This window comes from Oryctolagus cuniculus, chromosome 15 (genome assembly GCF_051225735.1).
Source record: "Oryctolagus cuniculus isolate XC-2025 breed Fujian yellow rabbit chromosome 15, ASM5122573v1, whole genome shotgun sequence".
NCBI lineage: Eukaryota > Metazoa > Chordata > Mammalia > Lagomorpha > Leporidae > Oryctolagus > Oryctolagus cuniculus.
The window spans coordinates 7,414,495-7,434,114 of NC_142881.1; the positions used below are offsets into that span (position 1 = coordinate 7,414,495).

Below are 19,620 nucleotides of genomic sequence, written 5' to 3' on the forward strand. Positions count from 1 at the left end.
GGTTCTAGTCCCGGTCGGGGCACCGGATTCTGTCCTGGTTGCCCCTCTTCCAGGCCAGCTCTCTGCTGTGGCCCGGGAGTGCAGTGGAGGATGGCCCAAGTGCTTGGGCCCTGCACCCCATGGGAGACCAGGAGAAGCACCTGGCTCCTGCCATCGGATCAGCGCGGTGCGCCAGCTGCAGCGCGCTGGCCGCGGCGGCCATTGGAGGGTGAACCAATGGCAAAGGAAGACCTTTCTCTCTGTCTCTCTCTCACTGTCCACTCTGCCTGTCAAAAAAAAAATAAAAAAAAAATCATCCATTGGGCAGTCTGTCTTTCGGTCTGTCTTCCTACCTGCCTGCTCTCTGTCCATCCGTTCACCTAGCTGTGCACGGATATGACTACTGAAGAGTATTTTGAAAACCGAGGTGAGCCAAAAGGAAAAGGAACAGAAATCTCTCCTCACCTACCCAGAAGCACTGGGAACATTTGGGGTGGTGAAGTCCCTTGCCAAGTGTAGGTTGGCTTATTGTGATTCTAAGATGGTGCCTATTTCAAGGTTGAAAATTCACTCAACAGTGCCACTCAGAAGTGAGCAAGGAAAATTATTTAAAGGCTTGTGGAAACACGTTTAATTGTCCTTGACAGAGCCTACTGTTCTGGGTAGGTGGTGGGAAGAGTTTGTTTTAAACTTGGCTATTTATAGTCTCTTTCTGTCTGAATAGCTGTAGTCGGTGGCCTCTGTCTCAGCGTAGATGGTGGTATGCCCCTGTTTTGCTTGATGGTGTCTGGGTGTAGCCACAAGGAGGCAGGAACAAAGGGGCATGGATCCCCCACGGCCCACTGGGGTCCAGGCCAGTGTCTGCTCTGAGTGGACCAGCCTGGCCTGGCTCCAGGCTAGCTCTGTCCAGCCCTTCGGAGGTTATGAGTCTGTGCCCTCTGGTCCCCTGCTGGCCAGACATCTCCAGGGATGGCATTCTGCCTGAGAATCTGCCGGGAGGCCCCCAGCAGGGCCACAGGACCCTGCACATCCCTGCTCCCCGACAGCCAGGCTGTAGGGCACAAGGAGGGGCGTCTTGGCCAGAGAGGCCTTGGTGCTCCTGCCTCGTGTGAGATGTGGCCTGGCTACCTGGGGTCTTCCAGTCCCTCCCAGCACCGCCTGGGGCAGGGCACTGCCAACTCGGATGCCATGTCTGTAGTCACCCCCCTCCCCCACCATGAACTTATATTTGCTGCGTTCTCCAAGCAGATTTCACTGTCACGTCCCCTCAGTCCCCGCGACATGCATGGCCTTGCGCTGCCAGCCACAGGTATGTAGAACCAGACCCTGCGTCGGTGAGAAAGATCTGCCTGCCTACCTAGTTACCCGCACACCAGACGCACTTTCCTGGGTCTGCGTCTGAGCTTAGGAGACTGTGGAACGTTCTGCATGTCATTAAAGCTGCGAGAGACCCCCGCTCCACGGGTGCCACCGTGTGTTTGGAATCTGCCTGGAGGAGTTGGGAGGGCTGCTATTTCCAGCGTGCTGGTTCTAGAAATGGCCCTGCCCCCGCCATGGCCAGTCTTCACGTTGAGTGTGCACGTCCACGACTGTTTCTGAGGTCGATGCTCGTAGTGGGCGTGCAGGTGTGAAGGATGGGCGTGTGGTCAGGGCTGGCACCGAGAGAGCGTTGAAAACACTGGCGCCTGGGGATCTGGGCCTCCTCTGTGGCAGCCAAGCATGGGGCCTGCAGCCTCAGGTCAGGCCTGCGGCCGTGCTGGACCTGTGGGGCTCTCCCAGGCTCTGTGTGCACAGACTCGGGGTGGCAGGTGTCAGGCCTGCAGCCTTGCTGGACCTGTGAGGCTCTCCCAGGCTCCGTGTGCACAGACTCGGGGTGGCAGGTAGCAGGCCTGCGGTCGCGCTGGGCCTGTGGGGCTCTCCCAGGCTCCGTGTGCACAGACTCGGGGTGGCAGGTGGCAGGCCTGCAGCCTTGCTGGACCTGTGAGGCTCTCCCAGGCTCCGTGTGCACAGACTCGGGGTGGCAGGTAGCAGGCCTGCGGTCGCGCTGGGCCTGTGGGGCTCTCCCAGGCTCCGTGTGCACAGACTCGGGGTGGCAGGTGGCAGGCCTGCAGCCTTGCTGGACCTGTGAGGCTCTCCCAGGCTCCGTGTGCACAGACTCGGGGTGGCAGGTGGCAGGCCTGCGGTCGCGCTGGGCCTGTGGGGCTCTCCCAGGCTCCGTGTGCACAGACTCGGGGTGGCAGGTGTCAGGCCTGCAGCCGTGCTGAACCTGTGGGGCTCTCCCAGGCTCTGTGTGCAGACTTGAGGTGGTAGGTGTCTTCAGGGAGGCAGCCGGGGGCTCTGCCCTCTTTGCCCCGGCCTTGCTCAGCCTGTCTCGCTCTGCCCGCTCTGAAGAGCAGGGTCGTGGTTCCCCTGCTGTGGCTGAAGGGCTGGAACAGGGAAGGAGCAGCTCCCTGGGATGTTCTTGGGTGCATTTGGAGAGAGGTCCAGAGGGCGATGGAGACGCTCCGGAGACAGAGCCGCGTGGGGAGGCCCGGGAGGATTTCAGCTGTGGACTCAGCACGGTTCTGTTTCCACCCTCTAGTTATTCTTCTGGAAGCTTCCTAGTGCGCCCAGAGGGGAGCTGGCCGTTCCCACGTGCTACCTGGTAATGGTGGTGCTAGCATCTGAGGCCCAGGTGGCCCCGAGGCTCAAGTGACTGCTCCCGCCCCTGAGCAGGTGAGGTTCCTTCATCAAACCTCAGAAGGCCCAAGGCGGAGAAGGCCCAGCCCACTCAGCTGCCCTCACCCGTGGCGACCTGGGGTCTCAGGACAGCTGCCTGGGGTCCGTGCTCCCTGGGACACGCGTGAAGAATTCACGCAGCTCTGTTCTGCATCTCTCTGTCCTGCACCTCCCCAGCTCCCGTCTTCCTGCGAACTCTGTTGGGGGCAGAGGAGGGGGCTGGTGCTTTTTAAGACTTTGTGAATAATCTTTCTAGAGGGTTTTGAGCTGCGAAGTAAATCGCCATGTTTTACTCTTACTTGTCGCCGGGCCTCAGAGAAAAGGTCATTGCCGTCTCTGAGGGGAAGCCTGGGGGCACAGGGTTTGAGCTTTGGCTTAGGTCCGACGTGGGTTCCGGTTCTGCGTCTGCTCCTCCACGGTGGCCTCGGGGAACTTGAGGAAATGCACCATGCTTGGCTGTCTCTGCTGTGACACGGAGTCGCGCCTTCCCTGGAGGACTGTGAGACAGCCTGTCCGCGTCTGGGGTCGTCCTCTCCTAACACAGCCCCTGCCGTCGCTCGCGCCACCACGACAGCGCCTGTGGAGGGTCCCGGGTCCCCAGGAGCTCTGGGGCCGCTGCCTTCCTCCTGCCCCCTGCTTCCCACTCTTCCTCTACGTCTGCTCTTCGTAACTAGGCCATCCTGCCGGTTCCTCTAGATTCTAGAACAGCCTCCGCTGAGGCCGGTTGGCGTGGGAGCTCATGCAGGAGGCCTGGGGATCCCAGAGGGGCGTTAGGGCCTGCAGCAGGGATATTCCCCCACCCCCAGGCCCACCAGTCCACCTCTCTCTTCCCGAAGACCCTCCTCGTCCCAGCAGACGGAATCCTCCTCTTGCTGCCATTCCCCCCCCACACACACACACCGTTGCTAAGAATGAACCCTCCCCCACCCACGTCTCGCTTCTCTTTCCCAACATTTCCGGTCTCTGTCCCTACTCCCTCTCACTTCCTGTCTCATGGGCTTCTGGGTCGTGGCAGGACGGGTGCGAAGTCTGGCTTTGTTTGGCTAGACCACGAGCTGCCACCTTGTCCCTTTTCCCGTCCCGGCTGGCTGGGACCTTGCCTGTCACAGCCGCAGGCTCTGTGAGAAGACCCCGCTACTCCCCAGCAGGCCGAGAGGCCGCTCCCGCTTTAGTGAGCTTTCGGCAGCTGCTTCCCCTCCTGAGCTGTAGACATGGTGAAGCTTGACGGCGGCCCTGTTCGCAGAGGGCCTGCCCGTCGTGCAGGCTCAAGGCCATCTCTCGCCCCTCTTCCTCCTTCCCCTTCCGATGCCCTTGGTTTGACGCTTCTGACGATGGCTGACTCACCTTAGAGGTCAAGGTCGCCCGGGGGAGCAGAGGAGAAGGAAGATATTTTATTTCTTCTCGCCCCCACTTGCCCTGTCCTGGTTTTGCTTTCTGTCCTCTGTGTGTGACGTGCCGATGGGGCTGGACTTGTGCTTTCACGAGCCCCCCGAGGCCCCCCGAGGCCTCCCTCATGCAGGAGACTCTGGGATTGCAGGGCGAGTGGGCAGGGCACGTGTGGACCACAGATTTCCCTCCTGTCTCTTCTCAAACTCCAGGCCTGGGTTCAGCTACCCCTGAACAGAAGTCACTGTGCTCAGAATCGCGGCGGCGGGGCCGGGGGTGGGGGGGGGCGTCCTCTCCTGGTGGGCTGGGCTGAATACGCTCCCCCAGAATTCCTGTCCAGCCAGAACCGCAGATACCTAGCAACTGAGTCTTCAGAGAGACCGTGAGTTAGGGTGAAGTCAGACTGACTGGTGTTCCCTAAGGAGAGAAAACAGAGACCCAGAGGCCATCAGAGATGCCCGTGGTGACGGGGACAGCAGTGGGAGCGGCGGGATTGCCCGCAGCCACAGAGTACAGGAAGGACCCTTCCCTGGAGCCCGCAGAGAGCACGGCCTGCCCACAGCTCTGTTCTGAGGTCTCTCCTTGGGACCAGTGAGAGAGTACATCTCTGGTGTTGGAGCTGCCCGGCGTGCAGGCGTCTGCTACACAGCCCTGGGCCACGCATGCGCAGACAGACCCAGCACCAGCTGCTGTTCCACCCCTGTGCCGGATCCCTTGTGGCTTTCTGTAGCGGCCTCTCTGCCCTGTCCTCCGTTCTCCCAGGGAGTGGGGTGATGGTGTCACAGCATCAGGTGGGCCCTAAGACTGCACCTTTTTCCTACCTGGCCGTGCTAGGCAGTGGGATTAGATCATCCATCCACCCATCCATCTACTCGGTTACTCACTTGTTCATGGCTCAGACTCTTGTGAGCACCTGTCCCAGGCAGGCTCCCCGGAGGCCAAGGTAAGCAAGAGCCAGGTGCAGCCTCCACGCTCTCGCAGCACAGCCTGGAGCTGCCCTGCCCCTGCAGTGGCTCCCTTAGTTCATCTGGGTTGAAACTCTGCTGGCTACACCTGTCCACCCTGCAGAGGAAGGCGGTTACCCTGCCCGAGTTTAAATACGTGTGTGACTTCTGGTCCGACTGCCCGATATTAATTATCTTGGGAACTGTTAAAACAGCGACATTCTTGAAAACCATTGTGTCTGGCAGCTTCTTCTGCCCATTGGGCAGCCTGGGGCTGTGCAGGGGTTGGAGGGGCCGTTGGACTGTGGGGACAGCACATGCTGCAGCCACATGGGCAGGGCCTCAGGGAGTAGGAAGCACAGGTGGTGTGCTGCCACGGGGCTCCAGGCCTCGTGCAGCTGTGATGGCATCGGGTGGTCTCTGCCCTGGGAGTCTGCAGTTCCCAAGCAGGAAGGGCCTCGTCATCAGGGCCCTGGATGGGGACGAATAGGAATTCTTGGGGCCAGAGACCGGCTTTCTACAGTGGGTGCTCGACTCACAGACGGCCCCAGGTCATTTGCATGGAGGACCCTGTGCTGGGCTTGGGGGAGCCTAGGAAGGCCACGACGCACTCGTGGAGGAGAGATCTGGCCCCGTGGCAGGAAAGGAAAGTCCACCGTGGCTGTGCCTTTCGGCTGTCCTCCTCCATTCCCAGGGAACACTCTGAGGTCAGCGAGTCACGTTTTCTTTTTAAAAATTGAGATGCAAGCCACATGATATACATGTGGCCACTTTCAAATGTATGGTGTGGTAACATCGCTCTCATTTCAAAACGCCCTGCACCCGTCTCGAGGACTCTCAGCCCAGCCCCCCAGCACCTCCAGAGACGTCTCACCTGTCCCGTCTCTGTGGCTGTGCCCATTTGGACATAGCCGAGCGAGGAAATCGTGAGCCCCGTGATTTGAGGTTGCAGGTGAGCCCCTTCCAAGACCGCATCATCCTCTCCCACTTGGGCACCGCTGCCGCTCACGGAGGGGAGGCGGTGGCTGGAGTGAGTTTCGTGGGTCCTTTTCCTAAGTTCGGTATAGAAAAAAAGAGCCGGGAAACAGTTTGCAAAGAAGCGGAAACTTTTATTTGATTGACAAACGACATAAAAGCGTCTGGTCCAAGAGGAGCCCAGGTGGACTACCCGAGCGGACACTGGCTTCAAGGAAGGGTCCCGGGTTGTTAAGGCGTTACGATCTGTTCACTGGGTCATCCTACCAGGGGTGCCCATTGGACAGGGGTTTCACATATGTGTGTTGATTGGCTTGGGGCTCATGGAGGTAGCGGGGGTCTCCTGGAGACAGCCAGCCCCCTCCTCTGCCAGCTCTGGGTGGAAGATCGCTACCCACCTGGAGGTGTGACCTAAAGCCGCAAGGTCACACACGCAGCACAAGGAGCTGTTAGTGGGGGAGATGCCGGCCCGTCTGGGAAAAGGTTCCAGCCACAGCTGGCGGGCTGCTTGTGAGGGACATTCTGCCTACGTCTGCGGGGCCCACGGACCCTGCCCCACTGGATGGGCCCAGTACCCGCTCCTTTCAATCAAGGTCCCAACCAGCAAGCAGCCAGTACCCAAGCACAACCGTCCAAGACTCGTCAGACCCCTGGAATTCCGAGCGACGGGGTTCCGTCTGGGCTTGTGCCTCTTCTGCCAAGAACAGTCCTCTGCAGCGGCTGGCACTGTGGTGCGGCGGGTTAAGCCACTGCCTGTAATGCCAGCATCCCCCATGAGTGCTGGTTCAAGTCCTGGCTGCTCCACTTCCAGTGTAGCTCCCTGCTAATGCACCTGGGAAAGAAGCAGAAGAAGGGCCCCAGCTACCCCCATGGGAGACCCGGAGGAAGCTCTAGGCCCCTGGATTCTTCCTGCCACTGTGGCCATTTGGGGCGTGAGCCAGTACATGGAGGATCTCTCTCTCTCTCTCTCTCAAACACACACACTCTCTCTCTCTTTCTCTCACTCTAACAATTCTAACTCTGCCTTTGACATAAATATAAGCCTTAAAAAGGAGAAGTTCTGTGCAGTGAGCTGTTGCCTGATTTGGACCCAGAGGCACCTGGCTGTGGCTGGCTTGGACGTGAGCAGGGGCAGGAGGAGGGAGGAGGAGTTCTGATTCTGCCCCGCCCTCCCGGAGCCTCCTTCCTGCTTTTCCTACATCTTCTGTGCCTGGTCGGCCCCTTTTCTCTCTCTGTCTTCACCCTTACCTGGCCCCCAACTCGGCACACGGCCCTGGTGTGTGGGGAGCAACCGTGGCCGCTTTGCACAGCCCAGGCATGTGTCCACACACGCTGCGCCCTCCTGTAACCTCCCCTTCCCCCAACCTCCTAAGCACGTGTGGATGTGGCCCAGGGACCTGCGAATGGCGAATTGTTTACCACTTCCTGCTCAAGCTGCTGGGAGCCACGAGTAGATGCCAAAAGTTGGAGGCAAGGCAGCCGCGCCAAAGGTCCCGCTGTGTTCTCGAAGAGGAGCCCAGCCTTTGCCACGCTGGGATGGAAGTGTCCGGGCTCGCGCAGGCGCCGCTCATAGCTGGGATGCTAGGAAGTGTGTGTAACGGGGCCCTTGAACTCATGCAGGGGTTTCAACCCCAGCGTCTTATGTTGATGGTGCTAAGAGGGTGGAGCCAAAGCTGACTGTGGTGTGTAGAGGCGGGGCCTTTGGGAAGTGATTTGCTCGGGTCATTCCGGTGCAGGTCCGGGGACTGAATCCTAGTGGCTCTAGGGACAGTGAGAGAGACCACATAGGTGTAGACACATGCTCCCCGTGGGATGCTTCACCTGCCTCAGGACGCTGCCAGAGTTAAAACCAATTATCAGCACGAGGCCTTCAGAGCCTGCACCTCCAGAACAGCCAGCAGAAACCTCTTCTCATATGAAGCAGCTGGCCTCGGTGTTTTGTTACAGTAATGAGGCTGGCACATGGGGCCTGCCCCCTGGCTCTAGTGCCCCCAGCATTGTGCAGCTCTGGGCGCATAGCATACGATCAGCCAATGATGTGAAGTCAGTGCAGGCCTTTCGCTTCAAATTAAAGCTACGGGGCTGGTGCTGTGGCATGGCGGTTTCGAGTCCTGGCTGCTCCACTTCCAGTCCAGCTCTCTGCTATGGCCTGGGCAAGCAGTAGAAGATGGCCCAAGTGCTTGGGCCCTGCACCCATGTGGGAGACCTGGAAGAAGCTCCTGGCTCCTGGCTTCGGATTGGTGCAGCTCCAGCCATTGGGGCCAATGGGGGAGTGAACCAGCGGATGGAAGACCTCTTTCTCTGCCTCTCCTTCTCTCTCTGTGTAACTCTTTCAATTTATTTATAAATAAATAAATAATATTTATTTATAAGCTACATCTTCCTAAACCATTGGCCATTGGCCAGATGTGGGCCATGTCTCCTTAAAGATGAGGTCATGAGGTTGCCCTCATTTTTATGATAATTAAGGTAGCAGAACAACAGCCTGGCCAATTAAGGATTTTTTTTTTTAAGGCAGACAACATCGGATGCACAGCGCTGGTGTGAGTCAAAGCTGTGCTTCTTGAGCAGTTGGGGTGATTTCAAGCTGCGTAATTCGGTTGCCACCCAAAGGGAGCAGTGCTTCCTGTTGTCGGTTGGGCTGGCTGGACAGGGTGACCAGCAGGGTGACCAGCAGGCTAATCTGCCCAGGACGAGGGAGCTTTCCCAGGATACGACAGCTTTAGCTTTGAAACCAAGATGGACATGGGCAAAGCAGCCTATGCTTAGGCCACACGTCAGAGACGCTGCACTTACTTCTAAGGGCCGTGGGTTGGGGGTGCCCCAACAAGCTGTGAGTGTGTACAGAGGGGAGCCAGGGCCGTGAGAGCCGTGGAAATCAATGTGAGGACAGTGGGAGGAATGGGGTTCGGCCAGGAACAGCGATGGCAACTCTGTTTAGAAGCTGTGGGATCTCCGTGCTCCGAGGGGAGACGCCTTCGTCATCACAGTTGGAAGGGGTTAAACGAAGATCGCGGGCACACTTGAGCTTGACACGGGAAGCACTTCCAGCAGTTGGGTCTGGGAATAGCAGGGAAGGCTGCCTTGTGGGTGGGGGGAGCTGCTCGTCTCTGGGGGGCCCCAGAGCACTTGTGTCAGGGACACAGGGGACTCCCGGAAGTTCATGGAGAGTTGAAGTGAATTTTGCACAAAAGTTTGAAATCCATGCATAGTTTTTTTTAAAAGATTTATTCATGTATTTGAAAGGCGAGTTACAAAGAAGCAGAGGCAGAGAGAGAGAGAGAGAGAGAGAGAGAGGTTTTCCATCCGCTGGTTCACTCCCCAGATGGCTGCAACGGCTGGAGCTACGCATCTTCTACTGCTTTCTCAGGCCACAGCAGGGAGCTGGATCGGAAGTGGAGCAGCTGGGACTAGAACTGGCTCCCATATGGGATGCTGGTGCTGCAGGCAGAGGCTTTACCCGCTAAGCCACAGCACCGTGTTTTTATAATATGTATTCACCATGAACTTTAAAAATACCCTTGTATGCTTGGATTTCAAAATATTTTGCACCAGAACAAATGGTCTTGTAATTCATGAGCTTCATGCTGTGCCCTTGTACTTGGAACAGATTCTTCCTGAAGGGAGATGGAGGGCAGCCGGGGTGCCTTAAGGCTTTGTGTGTGCGTGTCCGTGTGTGAGGAGCCAGGAGGTACTGAGGGGACAGAGACCAGCAGCTGCTGTCTGCAGAGTGGCTGGGATCTCAGGTCCCTGAGGCTGCGCAGGTCCTGGTGAGTGGACGGGGCACACGTAGCAGGTGCAACACTGTGCAGCTTCCCAAGGCTGCAGGGGCGGAGAACCCCACCCTGGACGGCCCAGAATAAAAGACGCTTGTCGATCACGGTGTCAGCAGGGGTGGTGCCACCCGAGGCTGGGAGGGCGCCCCGGTGCCAGCCCCGCCCCCAGCTTCCCCGTGTGGTGTCTTGGCTGGAGGGGATCAGTGTGCTCTCTGCTTCCTCTTCACAGGGCCTCTCCCTGGGTCTCTGTATTCAGATTTCCCGAGTGAGGTCCCACCCTGGTGCCTTTGTTGTAACTTGATCACCCCAGTTTAAAAACAAAACAAAACAAACAAACAAACAAACAAAAACAAACAAAAAACCCTACCTCCGAATAAGGCCAGGGTGTTGAGGTGGTGGAGTTAGAACACCAACATATCTTTTTTGAGGGGAGGGGCACATGTGGGGTGCACAGTTCGACCCCTGGCGGGGCGCGATCAGTGGACCAGTTGGGATGGAGGAGAATCTTGGAGGGACTTACTAAGGGGTGCGAGTCGGGCAAGGCCACTGAGCGCCCCACATCTGGAGCTGGTGGGCTCAGCGCTGAGGTTGTCTCGAGGCATTGGCTGGTTTTCGGCATCTGGGATCCGCAGAGCCAGGCGCACCAACGCCTCGGGACTTGGGTTTGCCACAGCTCCCTCTGCGAGGGCGAGGCCTCCCAGACTGAATCACCAGCATCTCTGTTGTAGATGTCGCAGGTCCTATTCAGATCAGCCAGTGGAACAAGAAAGATCATGTTGGGTCACATAAATGGAAATCCAGGCTACTGATCTTGGCTTGAGGCGAGAGTGGGGTGACAGCTCTGGGCCTTCCTGTTGGGGTCAGGGTCCCCTCTCTTGCCTCTGACACCTCAAATTCACACCCTCCCATCCCAGTGACTCTGGGGGAGAAGAGCTGATGGGGCCAGGCTGGGTCCGGAGGTCTTCTGAGCCAGCCACCAGGGCCAGAGCAAGTGCGTTGTGATGCGTAGACTGAGTGGCAGGCTCACACCCGCGAGCTGGGCAGGGCAAGTCCATGCTGCACCTGGAGCTGATTCCAGGGGAAAAGGATTCCCCCCATTCGAGGAAGACGAGGCCAGCGGCTCCTGTGAGTGACTGGCCCTGTCTGCGGTGCTCACTCGCCTCTGTGCCTGGGCGATGGGCTCCTAGGAGGGTCTCCGTAAAACAGTGCACACAGAATGAAGGGAAAGTAGGGAGTATTCGTTCAAAATGGGCGAGACTGAACGCTGTCAAACAATTTACAAAGCCCGTGGCTTGGAGCCGGTTCTGGAACTTTCGCCCGTATCCTTTGGCAAACTGGTCTTCAGGAAGGAAAAAACAAGGGCCAGACACAAAGCCCGTTTGTGTGCTCAGCGCTGAGGTTTCTCCGGGCCTTTTCAGAACCTCCCGGGGCTGTGTTCAGAAACAAAAGGGGCTTTCAGGAGGTCCCTTGGAGAGAGGACCCGCGTGGCTGGGGGCCACGGGCAGCTCTCGGAGCGGAGCAGCGGGCAAGTGAGTGTCCACCAATGTGACAGCTGCACTTGACCTTCGCTTTGAAGCCTGCAGGCTTGGAGATCAAAGGAAGGCAGCGTGGTCAGCCCGCACTCATGAGGAAGGTCCTGGGGAAGTGACCAGGGGTGCTTGGCAGGGCCTCGGTGCTTCTGGCTCTCGTTCGGACAAGAGGCCAGTGTGCCCCCCTGCTGTTCCCCGCCCATTGCTAACAGCATTACTGGAAAACCTTCGGTGACTACGGAGCAGCCTGACCTTTTGTGATGTCTGACTTGCTGCCGGTGGCCATGGTACTCAAGGGTATCCCTTCTTTAAGGGAGCCCTGGTCAGTGGGCCGTGGCCAGTGTGCCTGGGGTGTGGGGGGACGCAGGCACATGGCTGGGTCAGCTGAGCCTGGACAGAGCTGTCGGATTCACCATCCTTCCGATAGTGCTGCTCAAGCTGGAGTCGGCTGGAGCCTCTGGAATCTTGTTCACATGTGGACTGTGCCTCAGCAGACCCGGGCTGGCCACACAGCCCGCACTGCTGGTCCTCAGGCCTCCTGACTCCCGCGGAGTCCTCCGGGAGAGGGTGCTCCTCCCGCCTGCCTGCCGCTGCCCTGCCTCCACCGTGGCCCTGGGAGCACTGGGGCCAGCAGGAGCTGCCTGGTCGCTGCCCTGCCCATGGCATTCCTTCTTAGCTAAGCGCTGCTGTCTCCGCCCAGTGAGGGAGCCCCGAGCTGCCCGGGTCAAGACGCTGCAGGCGGCTGGGCGCAGTGGGCCTCTGCCTCTTGTCCTCAGAAGAGGAGCTTGGGGCCGGCGAGCTTCCTTCCTGCTCTGCTTTCTCGCTCTGCCTCCTCTGTGTCTTCTCCTCTCTCTGTGTGCTTTATTTCTGGATTGCAGGAATAATCAGGCCTATAGGAAGGAAAGCGGGAAAATCATTTTGTTTAGGAGAGAGTCGAGTGAGAGCAGCTGTGTGGTCTCCGCGGCCAGTCCCCAGGGCCACCCCAGCTGACACATTCCCGAGGCAGCCGCTGGTGCTGCAGCGCCCACAGGGAATCCCAGCTCGCACCCCCTTCTTCCCCATCGGGGGCCCCTTGTTTTGTGTGATCACAAGTCCCGAGAAGAAGGCTGGGTTCCAGGGCTGGTTCAGGAACTCTTGGTAGTGGTGGACTTGGCTCTGCCTTCTGCCCCAAGCCGACTGTGCCACTGCAGGCTTCCTGGGCCGGCTCCTCCTGGTCAGATGGCCACAGCAGCAGCTGGGCAGTGTGTCTGCCATCTTGCCTCTGGGAGGGGCGTTCCTCCCTCTGCCTCCCTCCTCCCCTTCAGTCAGGACCAGGTAGAGTAGCAGAGGGAGGCTGTGCTCTGGGCGACCCGGAGCAGCCACGGGGGAACCTTGGCGTCTTGGATTCTGGGAGTGAGAAGAGGGGCCTCCCAAGCACAGGTGTCTGTAGGGAGGATGGCAGGGGATGGGTGCTGGCCGAGAGCCTGTATCCCTACACTCCCACAAGGCCGCGTTGCTGCATGCAGTGTTCCTTCTCATGCATTTATGTAGCACCAACAGTTTGCCATCCAGTACCAAGGAGGAACCAGTGAGAGAGACAGCACTGTCTTCCCTGTTGGTGGGTGGAAAACGAGGGCGAGGACTGCTCAGGTGTCCTGCCCGCGGGCACCGCGCCCAAGGCGGGCAGCAGAGACAGGAACCAGGCACTCGCTCCACTGGCTCAGGCCCTGACGAAGCCACAGTGGCGGGGTGTGGGAGTGAATTCAAACCCATCTTTCTGTCCCTAGATCCTAATAACTATTACCACCGGCGGAATGAAATGACCACCACCGACGACCTGGATTTTAAGCACCACAACTATAAGGAGATGCGTCAGGTAAGACCTGGGCTCAAGTCTCATCCATCCTAGGAGCTGTCTGGGAAGCGTGTCATGTGCCCTAAGAGTTTTGAAATTTTGTTTTTAAAAGGAATTAAGATGATGTGCTGGAAATCTGAGTGACCATTTGGTTTCATGAAGACACACAGAATGTCTGTGGTTCAGAGGTTGAGGGAGCCTCACTGGGGTTCAGTAACCAGCAGAAGGCTCCCTCACTATCAAAGAAGTGAGGCAGAATTTGGCTGGAGATGGCACAACAGTTCTTAAGAACCGCCGTGTGTCTGAGCTGTGGCTCTGCTGTAACGCAGGTGTCGGCCGCAGGCTGAGTTGGAGAAGGGTTGAGGGCGACACGGATGGTCCTAGCAGGAAGCGTGCACTGGGACCTGGCGCTGTGCTCAGTCAGCAGTTGCCCACGTCCTGGGTTGCGTTTGCTTAACCACCCTCGGACGGCAGGGCCGGTCCTCATCCTGCAGTGCAGATGGGAACTGCATCCCCCAGGCCTGTGTGTCATTATGCAGCTTATTCATATGCATATTCGTATAATTATTCGAATAATAATTAAGTCGTATTACTCAGATCCTCAGAATCTCAGTTTGGGCTGCACAGTAGCATCACTGGGGGAATTTGTAACTGTGTTTGTGCCGGCTCAGACCAGTTAAAGCGGAATCCTTAGAAGAAAAGCCGGGGGTGGGGGAGGGGGCATGTTTTTGAAAAGCTCTCCTCCTGTTTCTTCAGCCGGGTCTCAGAACTTCTGGCTAATAATAACAATTAGTCGTTCTCTGTGTCCTGTGGCTCTCAGTCCATTGGAAAGAAAAGACAGCCGGAAGAACTGCCCCGTGTTAATCTCGGAGACCAGGAGCTCTGAGCACCTGGCAGCACCCGCGTGGTGGGGGCCAACGGGAGAAGGGACTGCGGGGTTTTAGGGCATCTGAAATGCAGCCCCCTGCCAAGTGCATTGCCTCCAGATTCCTGCTCCATTTGCACCCCCAGCGTGTGCTAGAAAGCACGAGGAGGAGGAGGTGCAGGCGAGTGGGAGGTCCGTGGAGAGCCAAGAAGCTGTCTGCGTAGAGAACAAGCGGGAACATCCCCACCAACCCTCGTGCCGAACCGGGACTCTCTGGGGGCCAGCAGACCATAGAGCGGCTCAAGGGGGCTGGCAGGTGCGGGGCCAGTGGTGAAGATGCTTCTGTGGTGGGAACAGTGAGGCTCGCCTGGCCCCGCGGGGTGAACGGGCTCGGTTGGTCTCGGTGTCAGTTCACTTGAGACACTCACGTGTGGCTTCCAGGCACCTGTCAGCACAGACTTGGAGGTGGGATGTGCTAAAGCAAGCTTGCTGCCTTGCTCTTCAGAGATGCAGATAATGCGTTCAGACGCGAGGCCTGTGACTCATGCCTGCTGCTCCACGGTCACGGGGTATTTATACGCCTGTGCTCACCACGCCACCGTCTGGGCACTGCTGTGTTACCTTAGCTTTGCTCACTGTGCGTTCTCAGAATATCTTCTCACGCCAGAAATGAGACAGATATCAGCTCAGTTGGTGCAATTAATGTCAAGAGCAATCCACGGAAGCGTGCTGAATATGAGCAGGGTCTGCAGAGCTGCCAGCTTTGAATAATTGTCCCACGTGGAAGTCTTGGCATTCTTCTCCCGTTAGGAGGCGAGAGCTAGCACAACGTGCCTCAGGTCACGCGGCAGACGCAGAGCTGTCTGTGCTGCCCCCCTCAGGTGACCCTGGGTGACCCCCGAGTTGGTCCCATAGCCCAGGGCAGCCTCTGTCTGTCCTGCCGAGTATTCCAGCTGGAGGTGATTTGCCACTGGGGTTCTTGGCTTCCGGGGAGGGGGCAGAGGACAGCATGTTTCGGCCATTTCCCCCACATGGGGTCTGCTAGGTTATTGTACCAATCTGTCTACCTGGGGAAACATGGTTAGCTTCTCCTGCTCCTGAAGAGGCATTCGGGACACACCAGAGAGACAGCAGCAGGGAGCCAGGAGAGACCACGGGAAGCCCCTTGTGCTGTAAGGGGACAGTACTGAGAACACTTGCGACGGTCGTGTTTGGTGAACGTCTTCGCAGCCCTGACGCGCTAGGCGGAGGGGAGATGCAGGCGGTGGGGGTGGGGAAGGGAGAAGGAGAAGAAGGAGAAGTTGTGCCCACGCTGAGAGCGTGCGGTGGGGCCGGGGCACTGTGCGGGGAACGGCGAAGCCTCCATAGCCTGTGCCTGGTTTGGAGTCGCTCGGCGGTCTGTTTACCTGCCCTTGGTTGCCCTCCTCACTTGGCGTAATGAGGGCAGAGACCCTGATGCTTTCTCTTCAGTACTGGCACTGATCAGTTTGTGTATGGCCCTGGGGGATGAGGGGGGAAGGCGGCTGGTCTGGGTGGCCCTGGCTGGGGGGTGGGGGGGCTCTGGTGGCAGAGATGGAGAGACGGTACCCCAGCAGAGAGGACAGGCATGCCCCTGGCACCATGGGAGAGGCAGCTGGCCCGAGCCTCATCCCCATTGTGAGGTCAGTCGGTCTTTTCCTTGCAAGCAGTGCTGTGTTTCCGGAGTGGAGTGCTAAGTGCACAGTGGACAGTGGAGTGCTAAGTGCACAGTAGTCCACAGGTGAGGGAGCCCTGGCCTGGAGGAGGAGGGGCAGGAGGAGTGGTAGCTGCTCCTGGGGCCCTGTTGGAGTGAGCTGGCGTGGAGAGGGTCTGGCATGCCTCTGGAGCGGTGCTGGTTGGTTTGAGGGAGCAGGGAGAGGATGCAGAGGTGCTGAGCCCCAGGTTGGAGGGTGGCTTAGCTGGTGCTAGATCCTGGATAGCTGAGGACGGCCAGAGCCGCCAGGCCATGGGACAGCAGCCGAGCCTGCCCACCTGCGCCCCACTCAGCCTGACCTGGGGTGGGCGATGGTGGCAAGGGGCCAGGACAAGGCAGACACAGCCTGCGACCCAGACACAACAACTCGAGACCGGATGCCTTGCGCCATGATTGCTTCCACTTCCCCTTCTCTGGACCAGGGGCGGTGTCTCATTTCTTAGGCAAATGAGAAAAGGTGATGGCCAAGACTGCTTTCTCTCCTGCCTTCTTTGTAAACATCGTCATTCACTGGACACATGAGGTTGTATCCACGTCAAGTGCAAACCGAAGGCTCAAGGTGAGTCCTTCACGAACCCACTAAGGAATCATCAGGCACCACTGCCTCTGCCCATGCCTCAGCCCACGCTGCTGCAACGAAACCCCAGTACCTCACGGTGCTGGGCACTGAGATGTCCGAGATCAAGGCCCCGGGAGGTGCGGCATCTGGTGAGGGCCCGGTCTCTGCCCCCAGGCAGTGCCTGGGTGCTGCATCCCCTGGGGAGAGGGCGCATGAGCAGAGAGGCCTCGCCGGACCTCTCCACGAGGGCTCTTCCCAGCCTTCCTCGCCCCCTAAAAGCCCCACCTCCGGAGAGTGATGTGCTGGGTCTGGGGTCCCCACACAGGAATTTGGGGAGACCACGCCAGCCTGTGTCCCTGGAGGCTTTGCTGGTCTCTGATCAGATTCCACGGGATGACTTATTTATTGATCAGGAGGGAGCTCTGTCTTTGCCTCGCGTTTCTCCGTTGATGGATCATTGGCGGTTTTCCCTGCTGTCCGCGTGGCCGTGAGTGTGGTACTGTGGGATGTTCCTGCGTGTGGACACACCCCAGTAACTCAGCGGTTGTCCTGCTCTGCCCTGTTTGGCTCCCTCCCAACTCTTAATGAATCCCGACAAAGCAGGAAACGTGCGACAGCAGGTGTCACCATGCACATGGCTTCAGCAGTTTATGAATCACTCCCTTCTAATACTGATGACTAGCAAAGAGCCTTTGTTGCGTCTCCTTAGCGCAGGTGGGAAGCAGGGGGCCCAGCACCCAGCAGAGAGCAGTGTAGCAGGATGACCCCACCTCAGGGCGGCAGGAACAGGACCTGAGGGGGCTGAGAGCCTTACAGCCCGGTGCCCTCGAAGGCCGCGTCGCTCAGCCTGTTTTGCCTCACTGCCTCCCTACCAAGCCCTTTTAAACAGTTTTTTTTTCCCCTTGAAGCACTCTCCCCTCCGTTAATCACACCATAAGGGTAGCGTTGAGTTTTGGAGAGTCACAAAGCGCTGTCATAGCTCCGATGATTTGGCCCTAGAAGAACCCATTTTCATCTGCCTTTTGAGAATCCACGCTGGAGGCCAGATGGCAATTCCTTCCATGGCTTCTCTGGAGCCATCAGGACCCAACCCCAGAAGAAAAGTAGTTCACTGTTCTAGTGGTTGTCTCCTGTGAGAAGGAGCTACGTTTGAATGGGGGAACCTCATTCCCAGTGACGTCACAGTGGCCGTGCTGGGAAGAGCAGCATGGGTGACCCACGTCAGGGAGCTGGTGGCCGTGGAGAAATGCAGCCTGGCCTTCCAGAGGGCCCTGTGCAGGCACAAGTATAGAGAAAAGTCTTCAGGGGCCTGCGCTGTGGTGTAGTGGGTGAAGCCACTGCCTGCAGTGCCAGCATCTGATATGGGCGCCAGTTCGAGACCCGGCTGCTCCACTTCCGATCCAGCTCTGCTGTGGCCTGGGAAAGCAGTGGAAGAGGCCCCTGCAGTGGCATGGGAGACCTGGAAGACACTCCTCGCTCCTGCCTTCGAATAGGCGCAGCTATGACTGCTGCAGCCATTTGGGGAAGTGAACCAGAAGATGGAAGACCTCTCTCTCTCTCTCTCTCGCCCTCTTTTTCTCTGTAACTCTGCCTTTCAAATAAATAAATAAATCTTTAAAAACAAATGAAGGGCCTTCAAATCATGTCTCTCCTGGAAAAACAATGCTTGTGCTGCAGTGACACGCGGTTGATGTCTTCACTGTCGCTGAGCTGTTGGAGGGAAAGCGTGTTGGGTAGAACTGATCCTGGTGACTCGTGGTCCCAGTGTCTCCGTGGCTAAGTGTGCATCCCTAGAGAAGAGCACCCTGGTCTTCCTCCAGTGCCATGGGCATGGTCTCCAGCACTGGCAGTGCATTGCACCTGCGATACTTGCAAGAGAAGGTTAGCGTGGGAGGACGCCAGGCCTCGGCCGAGGGCTCCCATTCCTTCCCCGGTTAGTGGCGAACCACCTGGCTCCTGTCTGCAGAAGCGGTCATTGCTCTGCCTCCAGACAGTTGACACCGCCTCTCAGGACTTACTGAGGTGACCCGGGAGGAGTGACTGTGACCCAGCTAGGAGGAGGGACCTGGGAGGAGTGACTGTGACCCAGCTAGGAGGAGGGACCCGGGAGGAGTGACTGTAACCAAGCTAGGAGGAGGGACCCAGGAGGAGTGACTGCGACCCAGCTAGGAGGAGGGACCCAGGAGGAGTGACTGTGACCCAGCCAGGAGGAGTGACCCAGGAGGAGTGACTGTGACCCAGCTAGGAGGAGGGACCCAGGAGGAGTGACTGTGACCCAGCTAGGAGGAGGGACCCAGGAGGAGTGACTGCGACCCAGCCAGGAGGAGTGACCCAGGAGGAGTGATTGTGACCCAGCTAGGAGGAGTCCACAGAGCCTCAGAGAGGACAGTGCACTATGGTCATCTCTCAGCAGGGTCAGATGACACCTGCTGGCCCTCGTGACTCCACTACACTGTCACAGACAGGGCTGTGGCACCAGCTTTGAGGTTCCCAAGTCCTGGCTCACCTGTGCCAGCTGGGTGATACTCATGTCCCCCCTGAGCCTCGGTCTCCATGTCTGTGGAATGGGCAGAATCCCTTCTGCCCTACCTACTGCGCTCATGGTGAGATCCAACAGAGAAGCGGTACATATTCTTGCATTCTGGATAACCTGGTGGGTGGCTTCCTTACCGTGTCTTTTATTAACTTGTGCTGCTGCTCATGTGCGGGTCCAGCCACCCCATTATGTTTGTCCCTCGTGGTGGTGGATGTAGAAGACACGTCTCCCCTGTGTGTCGTATCTCCGCTGCTGGTGGGCTTCTCTGTCTTGCAAGCAGGGGCCTGGTAGTCCGTTTCCTCCCACTTGAGTGCGTGACGCAAGGTGAGTTCTCATGACGTGGCCACGCGCTCCTCCAGGACCACTGCCCCTGGACTCCGGCCAAGGCTGAAGCTGCCAGTCCTGGTACTGTGTCAGAGAAGCCAGCCACAGTGCAGTGCATCTCTGCACCGCCTCAGAGATGCCCCTTAGCCCCCCACCCCCGCCGCCACCCAGTGGTGACCGAGTGCCAGGGTGTGAAAGCCCCCAAAGCACGTGGCACCCAAACCCTGCCACGTCATCTGTGCTGCACAGTCTCGTGGACCTTAACCAACAGATTTGTCTGTTCACAATTTGCAAGGACGTTTGACGGACGATTTGGCAGATCAAGAATTTTCTGGAAGATCATTTGATCACAGTCGGGTCTCTTTCCTCCATCTCCGCCCATCAGCTCATCTTCAAGGGGCACCTGCCTGCCCCTCACCAGCTGGGACGCCCTTCCTCTGGCCCTACGGAGCCTGAGTGTCTT

The 19,620-nt window shown here is 58.2% G+C and overlaps 1 protein-coding gene across 8 annotated transcripts in view; it reads left to right on the forward strand.

Annotated features, from left to right (window-relative positions):
* Positions 1-19,620, forward strand: part of CPXM2 (carboxypeptidase X, M14 family member 2) — a 115,987-nt gene that overhangs the window by 70,255 nt on the left and 26,112 nt on the right. For all 8 annotated transcript variants that reach the window (XM_070058297.2, XM_089313859.1, XM_089313862.1 and 5 more), the window contains one exon: positions 13,074-13,162. In XM_070058297.2, coding sequence (XP_069914398.1) covers positions 13,074-13,162 — 89 coding nt within the window. The remainder of the gene's footprint in view (positions 1-13,073; positions 13,163-19,620) is intronic.